The sequence below is a fragment of the Uranotaenia lowii genome, chromosome 3 (assembly GCF_029784155.1).
Source record: "Uranotaenia lowii strain MFRU-FL chromosome 3, ASM2978415v1, whole genome shotgun sequence".
NCBI classification, from domain to species: domain Eukaryota; kingdom Metazoa; phylum Arthropoda; class Insecta; order Diptera; family Culicidae; genus Uranotaenia; species Uranotaenia lowii.
Window position 1 is genome coordinate 162,829,030 of NC_073693.1, and position 18,087 is coordinate 162,847,116.

General features: G+C 35.7%; 1 protein-coding gene across 1 annotated transcript; it reads left to right on the forward strand.

The window, feature by feature from the left end:
- The first annotated feature begins 773 nt into the window (after nucleotides 1-773).
- Nucleotides 774-1,646, forward strand: LOC129752802 (uncharacterized protein K02A2.6-like). The gene has a single exon (XM_055748580.1). It carries the CDS (start codon nucleotides 774-776, stop codon nucleotides 1,644-1,646), a length of 873 nt encoding a protein of 290 aa, XP_055604555.1.
- The last annotated feature ends 16,441 nt before the right edge of the window (nucleotides 1,647-18,087 follow it).

The following is an 18,087-nucleotide window of genomic DNA, read 5'->3' on the forward strand; positions in this document are numbered from 1 at the left end:
GGACTCGAGCAACGTCAAGCATTCAATGATTTGCGCAATGAGCTAACCAAAACTGTTCATCGATTGGGCTATTTCGACCCAAAGGATACCACTGAGTTATATGTAGATGCATCCCCAGTGGGTCTTGGAGCGGTACTAGTCCAGAAAAATGAACAGAAAGAGTCTTGCATAATAAGCTATGCATCCAAGGGTCTTACGAAAACGGAGAGGGTATACCCTCAAACTCAAAGGGAAGCCCTTTCGGTAGTTTGGGCTGTTGAAAAATTTTATGCTTATTTATTTGGAATGCACTTCCCATCTTTACGGACCATAAAACCCTTGAATACATCTATGGCGGAAAACATCGCGAAGGAAAACGTGCGTGTTCAAGGGCTGAAGCTTGGGCACTGAGGTTACAACCATACGATTTTTCTATTAAATACATACCAGGTGCAGATAATATTTCGGACTGTTTCTCAAGATTATGCCCTCAATCGGAAAACTCTTTCGATGAGAGTTCTGAACATTATGTTTGCGGAATAGGAGAAGGGCCATCTGCCATTACTCTTGAAGACATAAAAAAGGAAACAGAAAATGATCAATTAATGAAAATTGTCATGAAAGCTGTGGAGTCCGGTTCTTGGCCACCAGAGCTTTATCAATACGAAGCATTCAGTAAGGAATTAGGGATAGCTAATGGTATTTTGGTTAGAGAAAACAGAATAGTGCTGCCCACAAGTTTGCGACAGAAGGCTCTAGATATTGCTCATCGTGGTCATCCAGGTTCAGTAACAATGAAAAGGAATCTCAGAGAAAATGTTTGGTGGCCATGTATGGATAAAGATGTTGCTCACCGAATCCAAGAATGTGCCGGGTGTGCAGCTGTTAGTTCGCAGCATCCTCCAGAGCCGATGACGCGCAAAGAAATGCCAGATCGATCTTGGCAAGAATTGGCCATGGATTTTTTCTCAGCAAAAGAATGCGCGACCTTTTTGGTTGTTGTAGATTATTACAGTAGGTTTCTGACCGTCATTGAAATGAAGTCGACGAATGCATCCCATACTATTGAAGCGTTAGAAAATATCTTCAAAATTCACACTTATCCCGAAACAATACGTGCCGATAATGGACCTTCTTTCTCAAGTGAAGAATTTAAGTCATATTGTACCAGCAAAAATGTAAGGTTAATTAACACCATTCCATACTGGCCTCAAATGAATGGTCTGGTTGAGCGGCAAAACCAGGGTATTCTACGAGCACTAAAAATAGCCAAGGTTATGAAGCAGGATTGGCGAAAAGCTGTTCAGGAGTATGTATATGCGTATAACACTAGGTCTCATTCAGTGACCGGAAAGACTCCAGTGGAACTTTTGACGGGAAGACCAGCGAAAGATCTGTTACCTTCTTTGAGAACCGAACCATATTGGAGTCGCGATGAAGAGGTGCGAGATAATGATGCCATTAAAAAAATGCAAGGCAAAATCTATGCAGATGAACGTCGACACGCCAAGAAATCTAACATAAAAGTGGGAGATACGGTGATGATGAGGAATTATGACTTACGCAAATTGTGTCCTGGTTTCCAGTCGGCAAAGTACAGAGTTGTTCGTAGAAAAGGCGTCGACGTGCATGTGGCGAAGATGGTGTTATTTACAGGCGCCCGGTAAGTCATCTGAAATTGTGGCCAACCTCACACAAGGGGATGTCATCTGATGCGGAACAAGAACCTCATAAATTGCCATCGAATGGGGCATGTCGGCAAGCGCCTGCACATAACGACCGCTTGGAACCACCACTAGTTCCCTCTCTCAGTGAAGACTAATGAAGAGAGGGAATCTGTTAAAAAGAGAAAATTTCCTTTGTTTTGTTATGTTATTGATTTTCCGAGTTTATGTTACACGCTTAGCTTGGAATACTAAAAAATTGCACCTAATTTACACGTCTTCGAAAACGACACTGAAATATAGATTTGTCTAAATTATGATATATATGACACAGATATTTATGAATGCGTTCATTTTATTCTTATTTGAAGATAAATGTCTTTCATTTGCACGATAATTTGGTATAACACGTCGGTGACCTTACGGCTAATCGGAAATTTCGCAAACCAAAATATCTTTTGAATTATAGGCTGAGGATTTAATTTAAAGGAATCATTCCATACAGTAAAAGTCATTTTTTTTTATTTTTTTATTTTTTTTTTTTTGTCCAATCATTATTCCATGGATGCGGTACTCTATCGTTTAAATATTGCTGGCAGCAATTTGTGTGGCTGTGGCCAAGGTTACCACGACATCGAGCATATTGTTTGGTCGTGCGAGGTCCATCTTGTCGCTAGAACGAATTTGATAGACTCCCTTCGGGCCCGAGGAAAACCACCCTATGTTCCAGTGAGGGATGTGTTAGCTGTGCTAGATTTGGACTACATGTTCGAAATTTATCTTTTTCTAAAAGCTATCGATCTCCGTCTATAATTCTTTTCAATTTCCTATTTCCCTTTCTATCTTTTTCTCCTCTTGAAACAAAAAGTGCTAGACCAAAGTAATCAATTGTTATAAACACAAAACGAGTTTGGCTCCTTAAAACTCTAAGGTATGAGCCGTTTCAAATAAAGTAATTTATAAAAAAAAGTCATTTTTTTTTGGTTCAAATAAGTTTAGAATGTTTCAATAAAAACTAGCAATTGAACCAATTATTTAGGGCTTTGTTTCTATAGGGAATGGAATGTTTCGATTCAAAGAATTGGTTTAAAATCAAAGTGCAGAAGATAGGAAAAAATCATTCATTTTTTTTTTTTTTATTTAATCCTTAATTCTTCGATTCAAATAAAACAGGAGTCTGTTTTAAAAAAAAATGAAAGTTTTGAATCAAAATTCGTTTTGTTTCAAAGACCTTGTTTCTCTGCCTATTAAAGCTGTTATAACCTCATCTTCCCCTATTTGAAAACTTCTCAGTTAATTAAAATTACCTACCTAAAACTACGTACTTCGACTTAATAAATTCTTAACAACCGAGCGATGAGTAGTGGTTGGTATCTCTGCCCGTTTAAAAAAAAATCACAGTAAGCTATTTTCGACTGTCGTGTAGCAATCTTTATGTTTTGCTTTGATTCCTTTTCTTCTATTCTTAAATTATGTTGCTGCGCTTTCAGGAAATTTCAGGCTTTCATTTTGAAACCTATGTTGAAGTCGTTTGAATAGAGGTAATTGAAAATGTTATACTGAAATCAGTTCGAACCAGCAATCATTAGTCTTCTTTTAATTCCAGACAAAACTTTTCCAGACGGGCACACGAGCCGAGCAACTTTCTTGTGGAATTCTGTATGCTATGAGAAAGTCGCTAGGATCCAAAAAAAGGGTCGTCTTCAGCAACCATTTCAACTTCTAGTTCGAAGCTTCTTCACAATCCGAAACTACTCCGCAAAGGACACCATCTTCCAATCGGTAGGGCAGTGTAATGCTGTGTTAAAACTTAATAAATACCTTTTCACTATTTTTGATCTAGCCTTTCAAAAAAAAAAAAAACTCAACATGATCGCTGAACCTCTGTTAATGTCTGGCGTCCGTTTTTGTCACGCTCGACCAGGCCAGTTTATACATCGAGTTGGACATTAAAACTATCCCAAATCCGGGACAAATGGATGCTCCCCTGGTTCGAGTTGAAGATGAAAAGTAATAGGTCTGCTGAGAGGGGGATATCGAGTAAGCCAGCAGCGGCTAGTACACGGCCTGTTCGACGAGGAGTCTTCTGCTACCGCCCGAAAAACTGTGCGACTTCAGCGAAGATGTCCTGCCGTTTAAGGTTCCAGCTCAGATGTGAGCATCCTTTTGATAATAAGGATAAATTTTAGTTTATAATTTTTTTTTTATAATTGAAATTACACTTATTGTGCATTTAAATATTTTTTTTAACGTTGCTGATGAACTGATAGCTGAACGCACACTTCCAAAAATGTAAAACTTCATTTTCCTTTGTCGGAAGTCCGGACTTCCGAGGTAAAATTTAGTGCTGGCGCGATAATATCATGAATCTTTTTAAAATTTATTGTTTTTTTTAAACATGTTTTCGAAAAAAAAAATCCTCAGTATATTTTTTTTCCTCGAAGCACTGATTTTTAATCCTTCAAAGGTTGCCGAAATTCCAGAAAAACTATATTTTAACAATCTTTTAAACAAATTTTGGCAAAATCTAGTAAGAATTTTGCCATTTCGAAATAAAATACAATACTGTCCCGAGGGTCGAGGTTGCTCAGCCATGCTCTAGCCAATAATGTTGTGTCAAGCTTCCATGATGGCTGCAAAAGTCACTAGAGCAGCTCGGAATTCGATTGCCCTAGACGTTGCACCGAACTGGCCAGCTCTTCGTTAGGAAAATAAACACCTGAAATTTCAATCAGTTTGTTCTGAATGTTCGGTTCAACTATGTAAATCGAATATTATTCTTACCTGTTATCTATTTTGGTGAGAAGGGCTGTGGCAGATCTCGAGCGAATTCTCTTGCGTTTTCGGTGGAATTTGGAGCTTTTTGGATGGTCATTCAGTGCCGTAACATGTACTAAATCAAGGAGTTTTTAAACGTCAGATATATGTATGCGGATATCCTGTACACCACCTTGATCGGGAGCTGGTGATAGGCCCAAATCTCTTCGTTTTGTTCCGAAAGCTATTTGTTCGGCTTTTGCTGCAGAAAACGTATCTTTAATTCTATGGCTTCGATTCTTCGAAGCGATTCAAAACTAATTTCAATGTTTACACTTTGACACTCTCAACCAATAATCCACAAATTTGAGTAATTCAGTCAAGTATAATGTGTTTTTCACATAATTTTAATAATTTTAACGTTTTATTATTTATTTATAAGATTTCGTCTCGTGCAATTTTATTATTTTTTAATTCAGTACTTTAAAGATTCATGATTATTATATTGACATTAAAAATCGGGTTCCGTGTTATGTAATTTCAGTGTTGTTTGGGATTATATTCCTGTAGATATGTAAATTTACTTTACATTGTCGTATTCTATTCTTTTTTGTTAGGATTTTAAAGTCGTATTCTGTATAATGTATTAGGGTAGAAGCACTAGTTATTGAACAGGTACCAGATATTGAACACTAGTAAAACATTTACCGATTAAAACAATAATATACAGTAGAAAAATGAATCAAAATTCGTTGTGCCACTGTTGAAGCATTTTATACCTATGTTCAAATTTTCATCAAGAATCTCGGACTCTTAAAGCCACAATCCCCGAAACTTGAATATGTGTTCAAATTTTGGCTTGGTTTTTCGACTGGACGAAGAAAACAGCCTATTTTTGTTTGGGTGAAAAATTGGATAAAAGACAAATAAACGTCTAAGATAATGATATGAGTGTTTTAAACTAAGTCTTTTTGAATAATTTCTGGAAGAGTGGCAGCTTTTATTATCCTTATTTTCTTAAAATTTAACAAATTAAAGTGTTCAATCATTGGATCACAGAAAACGCCAATGTTTCAATTATTGAACGTTCAATCTTGCAGTACTCGTTTCGTAAAGAAATGCATGTACCAATTATTGAACAAACATCGGTTGGTGTTTGGAAATGTAAACAAACTGTTTCTTGGTTGCTAGCTCAACCAAAATCGCCCCTGCCAGGCATACTATCAAGCGAAATACCCCTGAATATATGCAATGGTATTCAATGTTTACGTGTTCAATAATTAGAACATTGCCTGTTCAATATTTGAATCATTGTGTTTAATCATTGGGACAAAAGTAATTTTGAACAAAAAGGCTTAAATAATAATTTCAAAACATATTTCCACGAAAAAAATGTATCGATTCGAAGCAGAGAAATAAGGTGAAGCTACGCTATCAAAATTTTATCAGAAAAACCTTTCGTTATTATTTATTGGCCACAAATGTGTTGAATCCCAAAGATGGTGTTCAATATATAGTGTTCTTACCCTATTGCTTAGATTCAATTTAAGTGCTTTTAACAATTTCAGTTTTTTACGTTGAAATGTCTGGGAGCTTTTATTGTATAAGTTTAACCGAAACTGTTTTTTTTTTGCTGCATTTTACTGCTTTTTGCCACATAGGAGCAACTGAGATCCAACTTGGCTGATTTAACAATCGAAGCGATCAAAGATTTTACGTGTTACACGTGCTTACGAACTTTACATGTTTGAATGCAGTTTTAAATTTAATTTTATGAAATGGTTGAACTGTTGATTCTCCGGAAATTAAAGAAAGGTTACAAATTTCCGAAACCGGATTTTGCTGTTTTGGTAAAGATTGTATTTATTGCTTTTACAGAGATGTGGACAAGCTTGACACTTCCGGTCAAAACAACACGCAGTGAAAAGTGAATTGTTTTCGAAATGAACTCGCTTACAGATAAACAAACTAAATTTCTAGTTTGTTTTCTCGCCAAAAAGAAAAAGTAATTAATTTTGAATACGCAGTTCCAGTTTGAATTATCTTAAGGAGGAAAAAAGGAACTTAACATTCTGTTTATAGAATCAGAATCTAACTATGTTTTAAAAAAGGGTCCAACTCAATTTTTAGTGCCAACTCGTGAGCGTGTATTGGTTAAAATGTTTGTTTATTACGTTTATTACATGAAAATTTCAAAGCGTGTATAAAACGGAGAAGAAAGCTATGAGCAAAACAAAAAACGGGTTGGAAGCAAAAAGGATGCCAGCCTTTTTTTTAACCGTTTTAGAATTTGAAATAAAAAGTGAAATTATTTAGCAAACCTGCCAGTTGACCGATATTGATTGCTGCAACTTATCTTAACAATGTAATTTTGTTCGTTAGCCATTGAGACAAGTATTTCAAACAAAATGATACTTGCAACTCGTTTTTGCGACCAATATAGAACGCCGTCTCTTAGTGTAGAAATGTAGAAATAATATTTTCGCATCAGTTCACCAGCGAGTCTAAAAATTTTATTTAAATGGACAACATTCAAAACGGTTGGAGTTTCGTGGAAATATTTTATGATATTAATATGCTAAGTTAAAATTGTTTTAAAAAACAGTCGTTCGTAATTTTTGAATTATAATAAGAAAAAAAACAGTTGAATGTCATGCATGATAAACGTCAATATAAACTTGATAACCGATCGTCAATTCGTTCCTTTACAAAGATTTTGCGTACAAAACTGCAGCAAATAAAATTGTTTATAATTTAGTCTAGCTCAATTACTAACAAATCCTTCCGATCGCGAATACTCAATTTACGAACGCTCTGTAACAGAATTTCCACAGACTCCTGACATTACGGTTTACTATAAACAGTATAAAAAATCATATACTTGCATTTTTATTGCTATGTTAATGTATTAAATTGAGGAAATTTTACGAAACATTAAAATAAATCCCAACTGGCAGTCCTGCTGGATCTAGAATAGAAAATCAAAACAAAAAAAAATACTCTCTCACCAAAAGTTTTTCGCGATTCAAAGTACTTTCACCACCTCGTTCGATACCAGCACCGGGTGCAAACGATCCGGAAAATTTGTGGGAACCTTTGGAACCTTTGAAAAAGTGTGCCAGCTTCGTCCAAAAAATTAAAAAAAGGTAACTCTCAATTTTTCCATACAAAATTTTCTCCAAAAGAACCATTTTGATCAGCGCCATCTCTTAATGAGAAATTGAACTAGTGATCAAAAAAACTCACCCCATTGTCACGGTAAGGTTGACCCTTTGAAATTTGACTTATAAAGCTTCGGAACTAAAAAGAGAAATATAAATCAAGTACATGAACTTTTAACTTCAATACTTATGCCTTTCAGATTCTGAGCAGCTTGAATCCAAACCAGGACCGAAGGCTACCAAAAGGAAGATTGTGACCGATCCGAAAGCAGCTTTACAAGAAAGACCAAAACGGACCTCAAAAAAACCTGCTCGACTGGTAGAATGAATTGCAGAAGGCTCTTCAGTTAACAATCTTCATCCGTCGTCACAGGTCCAAAGGAACGTTGGAACTCTTGGAGAATTTTCGCGATACTGATAGTTTTTTTCTCAGCTATTTGAAATTTCACTTTCTATAGATTGCTATGTTTTTTTATGAATACTATGAGCTACTATGTTTTGTTAATTTTTCTTGAATGCAATTTTTTTTTTCGTTTTTCTTTTTGGAGATGAGATAGGATGTAGAGTGTATGTGGCCCACTGTTATGCTATAACGATTCTATTACACCTCTTTGCTATAAGAGTGCAAGGGAGATAGTTGACTGAAGCGATAGCAATAGACGTGTAACGGTCAGTTGAGCACAGGTAGCGAACGGAATAGGTTGTTGGCAATAAAAGTTGAACCGAAGTTTGGTGTTGTTTAAAAAGAAGTGTGGAGTGTTTTTATTGATAAAATGGAGAGATCCCTACAATAATCCTTTGTGAAAATCTTCATTTTTAATTTCCGTTTGTCCATTTTCCTTTTATCAATGATACATTTTTGTGTCTCCATTAACCGATGTATATTTTCCATTATCCACTCAAAATTTTATTATTATCAATACTTTCGTTTTAAATGCCCCTTTCTGTTGTACCTTTTCTCATTGCTGATGTCTCGGTTTTTATTTTTTGCATAAGTACATTATTTGTCATTCCCTTATTTCATATTTCTCATGTTGTATTTCTTCCTTTATCTGAATTTTTTGTCCTCCATCTCCCTTTCAAAATTTCATTCATTATTTTTCTTTTAAATTTTCCACACTTGCTTTTTAAATTTACAATTTTCCTCCCCCATTTATAAAATCTAGATTTTTTTTATTGTTCTGCTTAATTTTTCCTTTTTCATCACCACTTTTGTGAAACGCTCATATTCCAAATTCCCTTTTTTTCTTTTCGCTCCGGGGCTTTTTAGTTTCATTTATGTTTTTTTTTAATCATACTGGTCATTTTACCTTTATCTTCATTTTTTCTTAAATTTATATTGATATATTTCATCATACTATATTAATTTCCTTATACTTTACATTGCTTTTTTATACTTTATTTTTGTTTCTCTCTTTTGCTCTTTTTTCTCTTTTACTGTACTCCATTTTTTATTCTGTATTACTGATTTCTCTATTATTCATATTGAATTCCTCACTGTTTATCATAGTCTTTTCATTCTATTTTATTTTAATTTTTCATCTTTCTTCCCTTTTTCTAAGTTTTTTTTTGTCCTCAATATTTCCCTCTTACTTTTCACTTTTCATTTTTTTTTTGCAATTTCTGAGTTTTCTATACTTATTTTTCCTAGTCGAAAACTCTCTTTTTTCTTATCTTCGTATACAAAATCCCTGTTTTTATTAGCTCTTCCTCACTTTAACCCATTTTTATTTGTTAGTTTTCTATACTTATTTTTCCTAGTCGAAAACTCTTTTTTTCTTATCTTCGTATACGGAATCCATTTTTTTTGTTCAATTAGCTCGTTTCCACTTTAACCCATTTTTCATTCGTGCGTTTTCTGTATTTATTTTTCCTAGTCGGAAACTCTTTTTTGTTTTTATCTTCGTTTACAGAATCCATTTTTTTTAAATAGCTTGTTCTCACTTTTACCCATTTTTTTGCTCCTTTTTCATCTGTTTCTTGTTACCATTCTCACTTTTGAGATTTTCATTTGCTTCCTTTTCCAAATATTTATTTTTACTGAATGCTATTGAATGATGCCAATTGAATAATGCTATTTTAAAATATTCCTATCTCCGTTATTTTATTTGTTTATTCTTTTTCTATCCGTGATCCATTTTTTTATATTTACCGCTCATTATTTTTTTTCCATTTTTCACTCTCATTCCAGCTTCTGATATCAATACTTCCGTCTGCATACCCCGGTTCTCATACTCCTCCCCAACTTATTTTTTTTTTCTCAAATTTTATTTCAATTTTATATATACCCCCTTATTCTGCGCCGCGCGTGAGGTGACGATAGTCGAGTCACCCGATTCCAGCAGTCGCTTTAGGTGAGAAACGTCTTTTAGAATTCACTTTTTGAGTGATTATCCTAATCTAGTAGTCAGCGTGAGTGACAAATCGTATGCTCTGTCACATCGGTTTCGGGAATAAGGTGACAAGACTCACGCGACTCCGACTTGACTCGACTATCGTCACCTCACGCGCGGCGCAGAATAAGGGGGATATATATTTTTTCAAATGTATTCAATTTTTTTTAAATTTTCAATTTCATGATACTCTTTTTTCGCATAATGCATTCGTCTTTCTCAATTTTTTTTACAAAATCTTCACATTATGCCTTTTCTTCATTCTCTTTTTTCGAATTTACTTTTTCCCTCGCTTTTTTGTTTTTGACGAAACTCAATTTTCTATCTTTCATTTTGTTCATTTATTTATTGCACACTATTTTCATTTCCCAACTGTCATTTTCATCATAAAAATAATCCTTTTTGAAAAAATGAAAATTTCCTTTGTTTCTTTTTTAGTTGCTTATCCCTTGGAGAATCCCTAGTCATTTACACTTTCACTATTTGGCTTTGTCCATTTCCATTTCATGTAAAATATTTTTCATTTTCCATTATAATTTTAATTTTTTTTTAAGTCTTTACTTATTCCATTTGATCATTTTTTTTACATCCTTTTTGTTGCTCCATTTACCGCTATTTGTTTTCCATTTTCCATTCCAATACTAGCCATTTTTCAATTTAAATATTGTTTTCTGTTAGTGATCTTTTTTCAGATTTATTTTTCCTCACTAATGTCTTTGTACTATTCATTACTCTTTTTTTATACCTACTCAATTTTCAGATATCTATTTTTTTTGCAATCCATTTAGTTTGTACCTTCCATCATCATGCATTCTTTGACTGCTCCTCTCAGGAGTTTGCATCTCTCTCAAACATCAGTTCTAATACTGCCCCTCTCAGGGGTTTGTATCCTGCTTCCCGTGCTGCCTCCCTCAGAGGTTTGCACCTATCATTTAATGGTACTACCCCACTCAGGGGTTTGTACACACTAAGACTGCAGTTATTCTGCTCGGAACCGTGATTCTCTGAATCACAGGAAAACAGCTGAAAATGACATTTGAACTGTCAAAAACAAGAGATTTTCCTGTGGCACTGAGAGATTGCTAACCGATTCTCGTATCACTCAATTTCTCCTGAAATTTGAAGGAACTCTTCTTCGGGTGCTCAGGAGCTCGAAAAATTTCAGGACAACAATCTCCTGTATCACTGTTTTAAGTGACAGGTGTTTTCGTATTTGCTTATTGGAACCGCGAGGACAAATTCAATAAAAGCCATCTTGAGAACTGCCCATTTCTGCACGGGAGAGAGGTATGTAATGAGTAAGTTGTTTAATACACTTTTATTAATGTTTATTTGCCTTTTTTCGCTTCCCTAGATACGGCCGAAATCCGCGGGGCTAATGGGAAACGATTTCTCCGAGAGGAACAGTTTTCTTCCGGAGCATTCATCGGCGAAGTGTGGCGTCCATTGTTCAGAGGGTGGCGCCAATTTTAAGGAACAGATCCGTTTCTGGCCGCTGAACGCGAAAACCAAATAGGCGCCTGATGAAGAAGCTGGAGATTGAACTGCTGGTTTTAGTGGCATACATTTTTTGCTAGAAAAGGTAAATCTTCTATAATTTATAATAAACTGAAAAATTAACTTTTCGTTGTTTTTTTTTTGTTTTCAGGCTGGATCTAACACCACAAAATGCAGCAACGCAGTAATAACAGCAATATGATTGTAAAGCATTAATCTGTTTGTTTTTCAAAGGGTAATAAAACTTTGATTCGAAGAACAATGTGCTTTTCACATTATGTTTAATAAACCCTTTCATTTTTATGTAAATCTGGGGAGGGAAACATTTTCGAGCCTACAGGAGAATTTTGAAACTTCCTGCAAGTCACAGGACAAATCCGTTTTGAACCTACAGTTAAATTTGACAGTTGTTTTCCTGAGCTGTTTTTCTGTCCTGAAATCGTCCTGTAATTTCAGCTGTTGAAAATACAGGACGAAATCGTCCCGACCACAGGAGAAAAGATTAAGTGTGTACCTACCATGATAAGAATTTTGATACTGCCTCTCTCAGAGGTTTGTATCTTCCATAATTCTTCCTGATACTGCTCCTCTCAGGAGTTTGTATCTTCCATCATAATTCATTATGATACTGCTCCCCACAGGAGTTTGTATCTTCCTTGAACATTAGTTCTAATACTGCCCCTCTCAGGGGTTTGTATCCTTCCAACCATGCTGCCCCTCTCAGGGGTTTGCTTTTTACGCTTCAAATTTTATTTATTATGCTGCCCCTCTCAGGGGTTTTACAAATTCTTACAAATTAGCTCAGAAGCTGCTCCTCTCTGTTTCACACAGCTTACCCTCACCGCACACTCCCAATTCACATGAACCCAACAAACAACTCGCGAACAGTTCCGCGACTTCAAGCATCGCAAATGCAGTTGGTAAACATCCACATTAAGCCAAGATTCACATATGCTATACACTTCAGTCACTAATCCCTTCACCACTTTTTACCTTTTCTTTTTTCCATCTGTTTCTAAAACTTCCGCTATTCTGTCCACTCCCGCCACACTTTAGATTATCACATAACACCAAAACTGCCTCCGCCTCGACTCCAAGAGGCAGATATCCCAACCATGAACTCCCAGCAGCCGAGCCCTAAATTCCGAATCGAACCGACCACGCCATTGTCGAGACCGACAGCAACTTCCGCCATTTTTTTCGCATTCAAACTCTATTTTTTTTTTTAACGTGAGACATCAACGCGAACCGTCTCTCACAAAGTTAGTCTGTAAACTGATCTTCCAAGCTTTCTACTCGCAAACTTTCAGCTACTCAGTTCAGAGTGACGGTTACTCAGTTGTCGCCAAAACCGCACCTACTCAGTTCTGACTAAACGGCTTTTACTCAGAAATGACTAACAGCCCTTTTCGCGACAACTGAGTCTTGGTTACTCAGAATGCGCGAATAATTCTGAAGCGGTTTTTGACCGCTTTTTCATGCTAGAATAGTTAAAACCTGTATTATTATTCACACTTATGATGGATTTGTTGATTTGATAAATAACAAAAGTAAAAATAATGTCCATACACCTTTATTTTCAAAAAAATCCACAAATTTGTTTAAATTTTTTTTCACCCGTCGGGTTTCGTCTCTCGGGCCGGGACCCAGTATGCCGTACCAGATTCAGCTTTGGCAAATCTATTTGGACCATCGTCATTCGTCTCAGAACCCTGTAATATAAATAAAACCGGATTAATACCTAGAAATTACATTTAAAATGAATATTCACCATGTAAATTTTCTAGTTTTGCCGCAGAAAAACAAACCAAGTCTGACCACCTCGCACAAACTGATCAACATTTACTCAGTTGTCGCCTTCAAGCACTCGAGTTCTCTGAGTGCTGAATTTTCTGACATCTGCGTAATTTTTCCGCTGATATCTGAGTTCATTATGATCAGCCGTCGGCTGCTTCATACATGTGGCGACGTCTGAGTAAAAGGTAGGCGGGCTCTGGGTATTTCAAATTTAGAGAGTACACTCATATTGAATCTGTCAACTTCTCTTCTATGAAAACTCTACACAATCTCCGAGAACACGAATCGGAGTACTCTCTCACGAACAAGTGTTGCCAATCTTCTATCTAATCATATTTCTTTCATTCAGTGATATTTATTCTTACTATATTCCCTACAGAATCAATCTTTATAGAATTTTTACGGATTGAGAAGACACCGAAATTGTTGAAGATTTCGCCCTCAAGATTTCGAGAAATGGAATAAGATTAATGGCAATCAAGGCACGCAAACAACTTGGTGAGCGCGTTACTATTTCTACTTTGCTATGCTACTTGACACTCCTGCACTATTATAATAGCGCCAGCACTAAATGTTACTTCGGAAGTCCGGACTTCCGACAAAGAAAAGTGAAGTACTAGATTGTCGGAAGTCTGTGTTTTGTTGCCAGCTCACCAGCGACGTTTCTAAAATTTGTATTTAAATTCACAATAATTGAAGTTGCAGTTGTTTACCGGTATTGAGGCAAACAAGGTGGGGTTTAAAAAGCAATTTAACTAAGATTCTGTCGAAAAATTAAGATCTATAATCATATTAAGGAAACTTCAACAGTATTTTCTTCAATCCAAAGTTACTTACAACGTACTCCAAGAATGCTTAGGTGAATCAGAATCTTATTGTAATTAGAGGGCTATTCAGTATTGTCTTATGTAAACACTGAAAAATGTATGCTTATTTTGAGAAAAACACTTTGATCAGTTACCCCAACTTTGATCACCATGAAATTTTTGCAGATATTCGTCGTTAACTAAGTCTGAAATTAAAATATCTGAAAACTGTTTTCTACGTTCGAAAGTCTATAAGTTGAGTTTTAAATAGGCTCTGCTTCATTTGTAGTTGAAATTTTTTTATTTTACTTAAAATGTAATTTTAAAGTTTTAATATATCTGTTTTTTCGAAGACTCATAAACACACCTCTCCTTTTAGTGCAATTTTTAAGATCATTCAGCGATAATTTTTATATATTCAAAAACGGACATTTTCTTTTAAAAAGCTTGTATAGAGAAAATGGCTAAAAACCCAATCGAATGATTAAGTTTGAGGAAAAAAAGAACATGGGAACAGTGGGAGGACCTAGGGAGCTACATGAAAGTAAAATTTCATTTGTTTTTGAGGCCAAAAACTATTGAGAAATGTTTATAATTTTTGCCCCTAAATGTATGCAGTAACATTTTCCATCTTTTGAGTATATTTGTTTTTGAAAGAAAACGTTGAAAAACTTAATTGAAACCAAACAAAAAAATAGTGTTATCGATGTTTTAAATCTTCTGTGCTAAATGACATCAAAACAATAACTTTAAAGATTTTGAGAAACGTAAAAATCAAAGTCATCAAAGTTACCCCGAAACATGAAATCTGGTATTGTAACAAACATTTAGTTATAGCCACTAATGCCGTTTGAATATTCTGCTATCAATAATCATGCTTTATACTTCTTACTTCAGTAAGTAATTTAAAACTGTTAAGTGCTACAAAAAAGCAACCCCTTCCAAAATATTCGAAAATGAGTAATAAAAAAGTGATCAAAGTTCACCCAGTTTACGGTATTTGAAAGATTTTTTGTGTTGAACCAATGAAATGAAGTTTAGATTAAAATTTGATTTCTTCCAGTGTAAGTCAGTGAATTTTGTAGAAGTTTCCTATAAAAAAGTGGCACATTTTGAGGAAAAAGCGGGACATTCAACAAAAAAGCGGGACATGTCCCGCATTTGCGAAACGGATGGCAACCCTACTCTAAATGTGAAAAATGTTATTTAAAAAAACTGAAATTGATTGCATCCGATATTCTTAGGCTTTGAAAACAATGGTGGGCTTGTATGATGACGATGGAGAGGAACAAGGCGTTTTTCGATGCATTCCTTACGATAATTTTCACCTTTGATGGTACCTGTTGTGAAATATGGCGAACTTCTTTTTTCGCAAGAGCAGATAGCTTGCCAAACAAGCACTTTTAAGCCAAACTTTTCGATTTCAATAGATCGCTTATCATGAGGTACCTCCTTACCAACAATTGGGTTGAAAAATTGCGGCCCATTAAGAGCGGCTGTGTACAGTTTGCAATAAGTTTCATCGTCCATCAAAATGCAACGGTTACTTTGCTTCTTCAAAATCGTATCCAGTCTCCGACATCGCTGCTTCGCTCGTTCGTGCTGTTCCGCGCTTTAGGACGTCTCTGCTTCCTGTAGGTCCTCATGTGGTTCCTTCGTTTTATGTTTTTACGGTTCTAACGGAAATTTTCAGTTTCTTGGCAATTCTTGGAATAGAGTTGTGTTCATGTGACCAGCGGTGTTTAAACTCGCCTCGGAAAGAATCATTCGGCTGATTTTTTCCGAGTTTAACTTGTTGTGTGCAGATTGATTTTATCTTCGTTCCAATCATGACGTGATTGCACACAAAACAAAGAGAACAGTTCCGAGTTGATGTTTTCCCCTCCTCGCAGGAATAAAATCACACCAATGAAACAACAGAACGAAGCTTACCGTACACGAATGCTCACGAGCGATCGTTGCCCGACGGACCGAGTTAACATTCCTCGCACCCTTCTCTCGCTCGTTTCCCGTTCCCTTGTATCTATCACTTTTAGCCACGCCTCCATGCGTTGTCCGATTGATGTGTTCGGCTGCCGAACGAAAACGATTTTTTCTTTAATTCGCTGAACTGTTCGTTTGCTTCGCTGATGTTTCTCCCCCGATTGCTGTTTACTCCTGCCGAGTTTACCCGAAGCTTACTTCCTGATGCTTTCCGAGTTGAACTTTAGATAGCATCATTGCAGATTGAGTTTAACGAAATAAAATCGTTCTGCAAAGAAGGGCAAAGTGCGAGTATGTAGACTCGCGATTTTAACATCTCTGCATGTGACAACAAATACTTAACACATTTCTTCTCGATTTGTGGTTTCACTGTGCCTCTTCTAGTTTCGGATCTTGGCAAATCTTCAAGAGTATGGTGCTCTCCAAACTTCCTGATGATTTAATAAACCGCAGACTTCGATCGAGCTTTGCAATGTTTCTACACGATAGTCCATCTGAGCAGTAGGGGAGAGTGGGGTATCGTGGGCCATGGGGAAACGTGGGCCACTTTTAATATCTCAGATGTGTGTTGAGATAAAAATCTAAAACCAACTGTCATCGTCGTCGCTTTGCATGAGCATATATTCCTATATGTTGTTGACTGAAATACGCATCACATGCTTCTTTTATTTATCAAGCTAAAAAAAGTTAGAAGAATTTACTTACATAAATAAAAAAAGCACCCGCTAATTTCATCGATGGGGAACCTAAAGTGCATAGCAAAAATATGCTTATACGCTTATGATCTAAGTTTTGTCATGATCTTTCACGTGGAAAAGGAATTTTTTATGAAACATCAATAAGTCACACAAACGCAACCAATTTGCAAATCATAGCTTGTGGGGAATCGTGGGCCACACATCTTGAACCACCTATATTTTAGGTTTTTATACACATTCAGAACTTAAAATACGTTTTTCCTATCTGTAAAGTTTTCTTATGCCAAATGAAGAGTTATGAAAAATATTTTGTCCATCCTATATAAGAAAATTTGCCAAAACGTTCGCGATCCAGGTTTCGGAATCTATGCGATTATACACAGCTCTCTTTTTTGTTTCATCATCTGAAATTGCTTTAAAATAACGAACTGAATTAGGAAATCACAGTTTTGGGTCAACTCATAAACTTTGCATGTTAACTGGTCAATTTGGATTTGGTGGCCCACGATTCCCCACCATTTTTCAAAATCCAAAAAATATTGCTTTTTTTCAAACAGTCAGAATTTGGGGAAAATAACTTTTTGAAAATTAAAAAAAAATACCTTATGATACCTTGAAAATGTAGAAAACCATACCATTTTTTATTTTTCATTTTATCTTTTATAATAAAGAAGTTATGGAACAACGAAAAAAAAGTGGCCCATGATTCTCCACTCTCCCATACGTTTGAATTATAAAAACACGGGGTTTTTTTTATCAATTCGTCCCTTTTTACGAAATACAGTCGCTTTCTCACAAAAAAAATGTCAGAACTTTGTCAACAAACTTTTATACACGATGAAATCAGTTTCATCAAATTTGGGTTGAACCACTGACCAGCCAGAATACTCACATTGACGACCCATTGCAATGTAATTCGTATTATAAAATCACTGCAAATACTGAAGATACTTTGTTTTTGTTTATCGCTCACACGGGTAACGGAAATTTTAGGAAACAAATGACAACCAATGTCAAAATAACGATGGATGCGCCTCTGGTGTCGACATTGCTTTCTATAAAAAGAAGCCATCTTGGATTAGTCAAAAAAGTGGAATTGAGTGTCCAGTCAGTGTAGTCAGTGGTTGAACGTCAACTTTTTATCGTAACATCGTGTCCGTTTTATTAAATAAACGCTCCTTAGTTCAAAAAGATAATTTTAAAGCTCGCCACATGAATTTACGATTAGGTGCAATTTTTTCACTGCTTTGGTAGATTGTGTTCCTAATTAGAAAACTATCTAATCGTTTACTAAATTCAAGTCATTCATACGTTCGTCGTTTATCGCTATCCTTCGGGCATCAAATTCAATG

Bases quoted from the DNA above. Each gene is read 5' to 3' on its own strand.
- LOC129752802 (XM_055748580.1), top strand. From the start codon at position 774: ATGAAAAGGAATCTCAGAGAAAATGTTTGGTGGCCATGTATGGATAAA.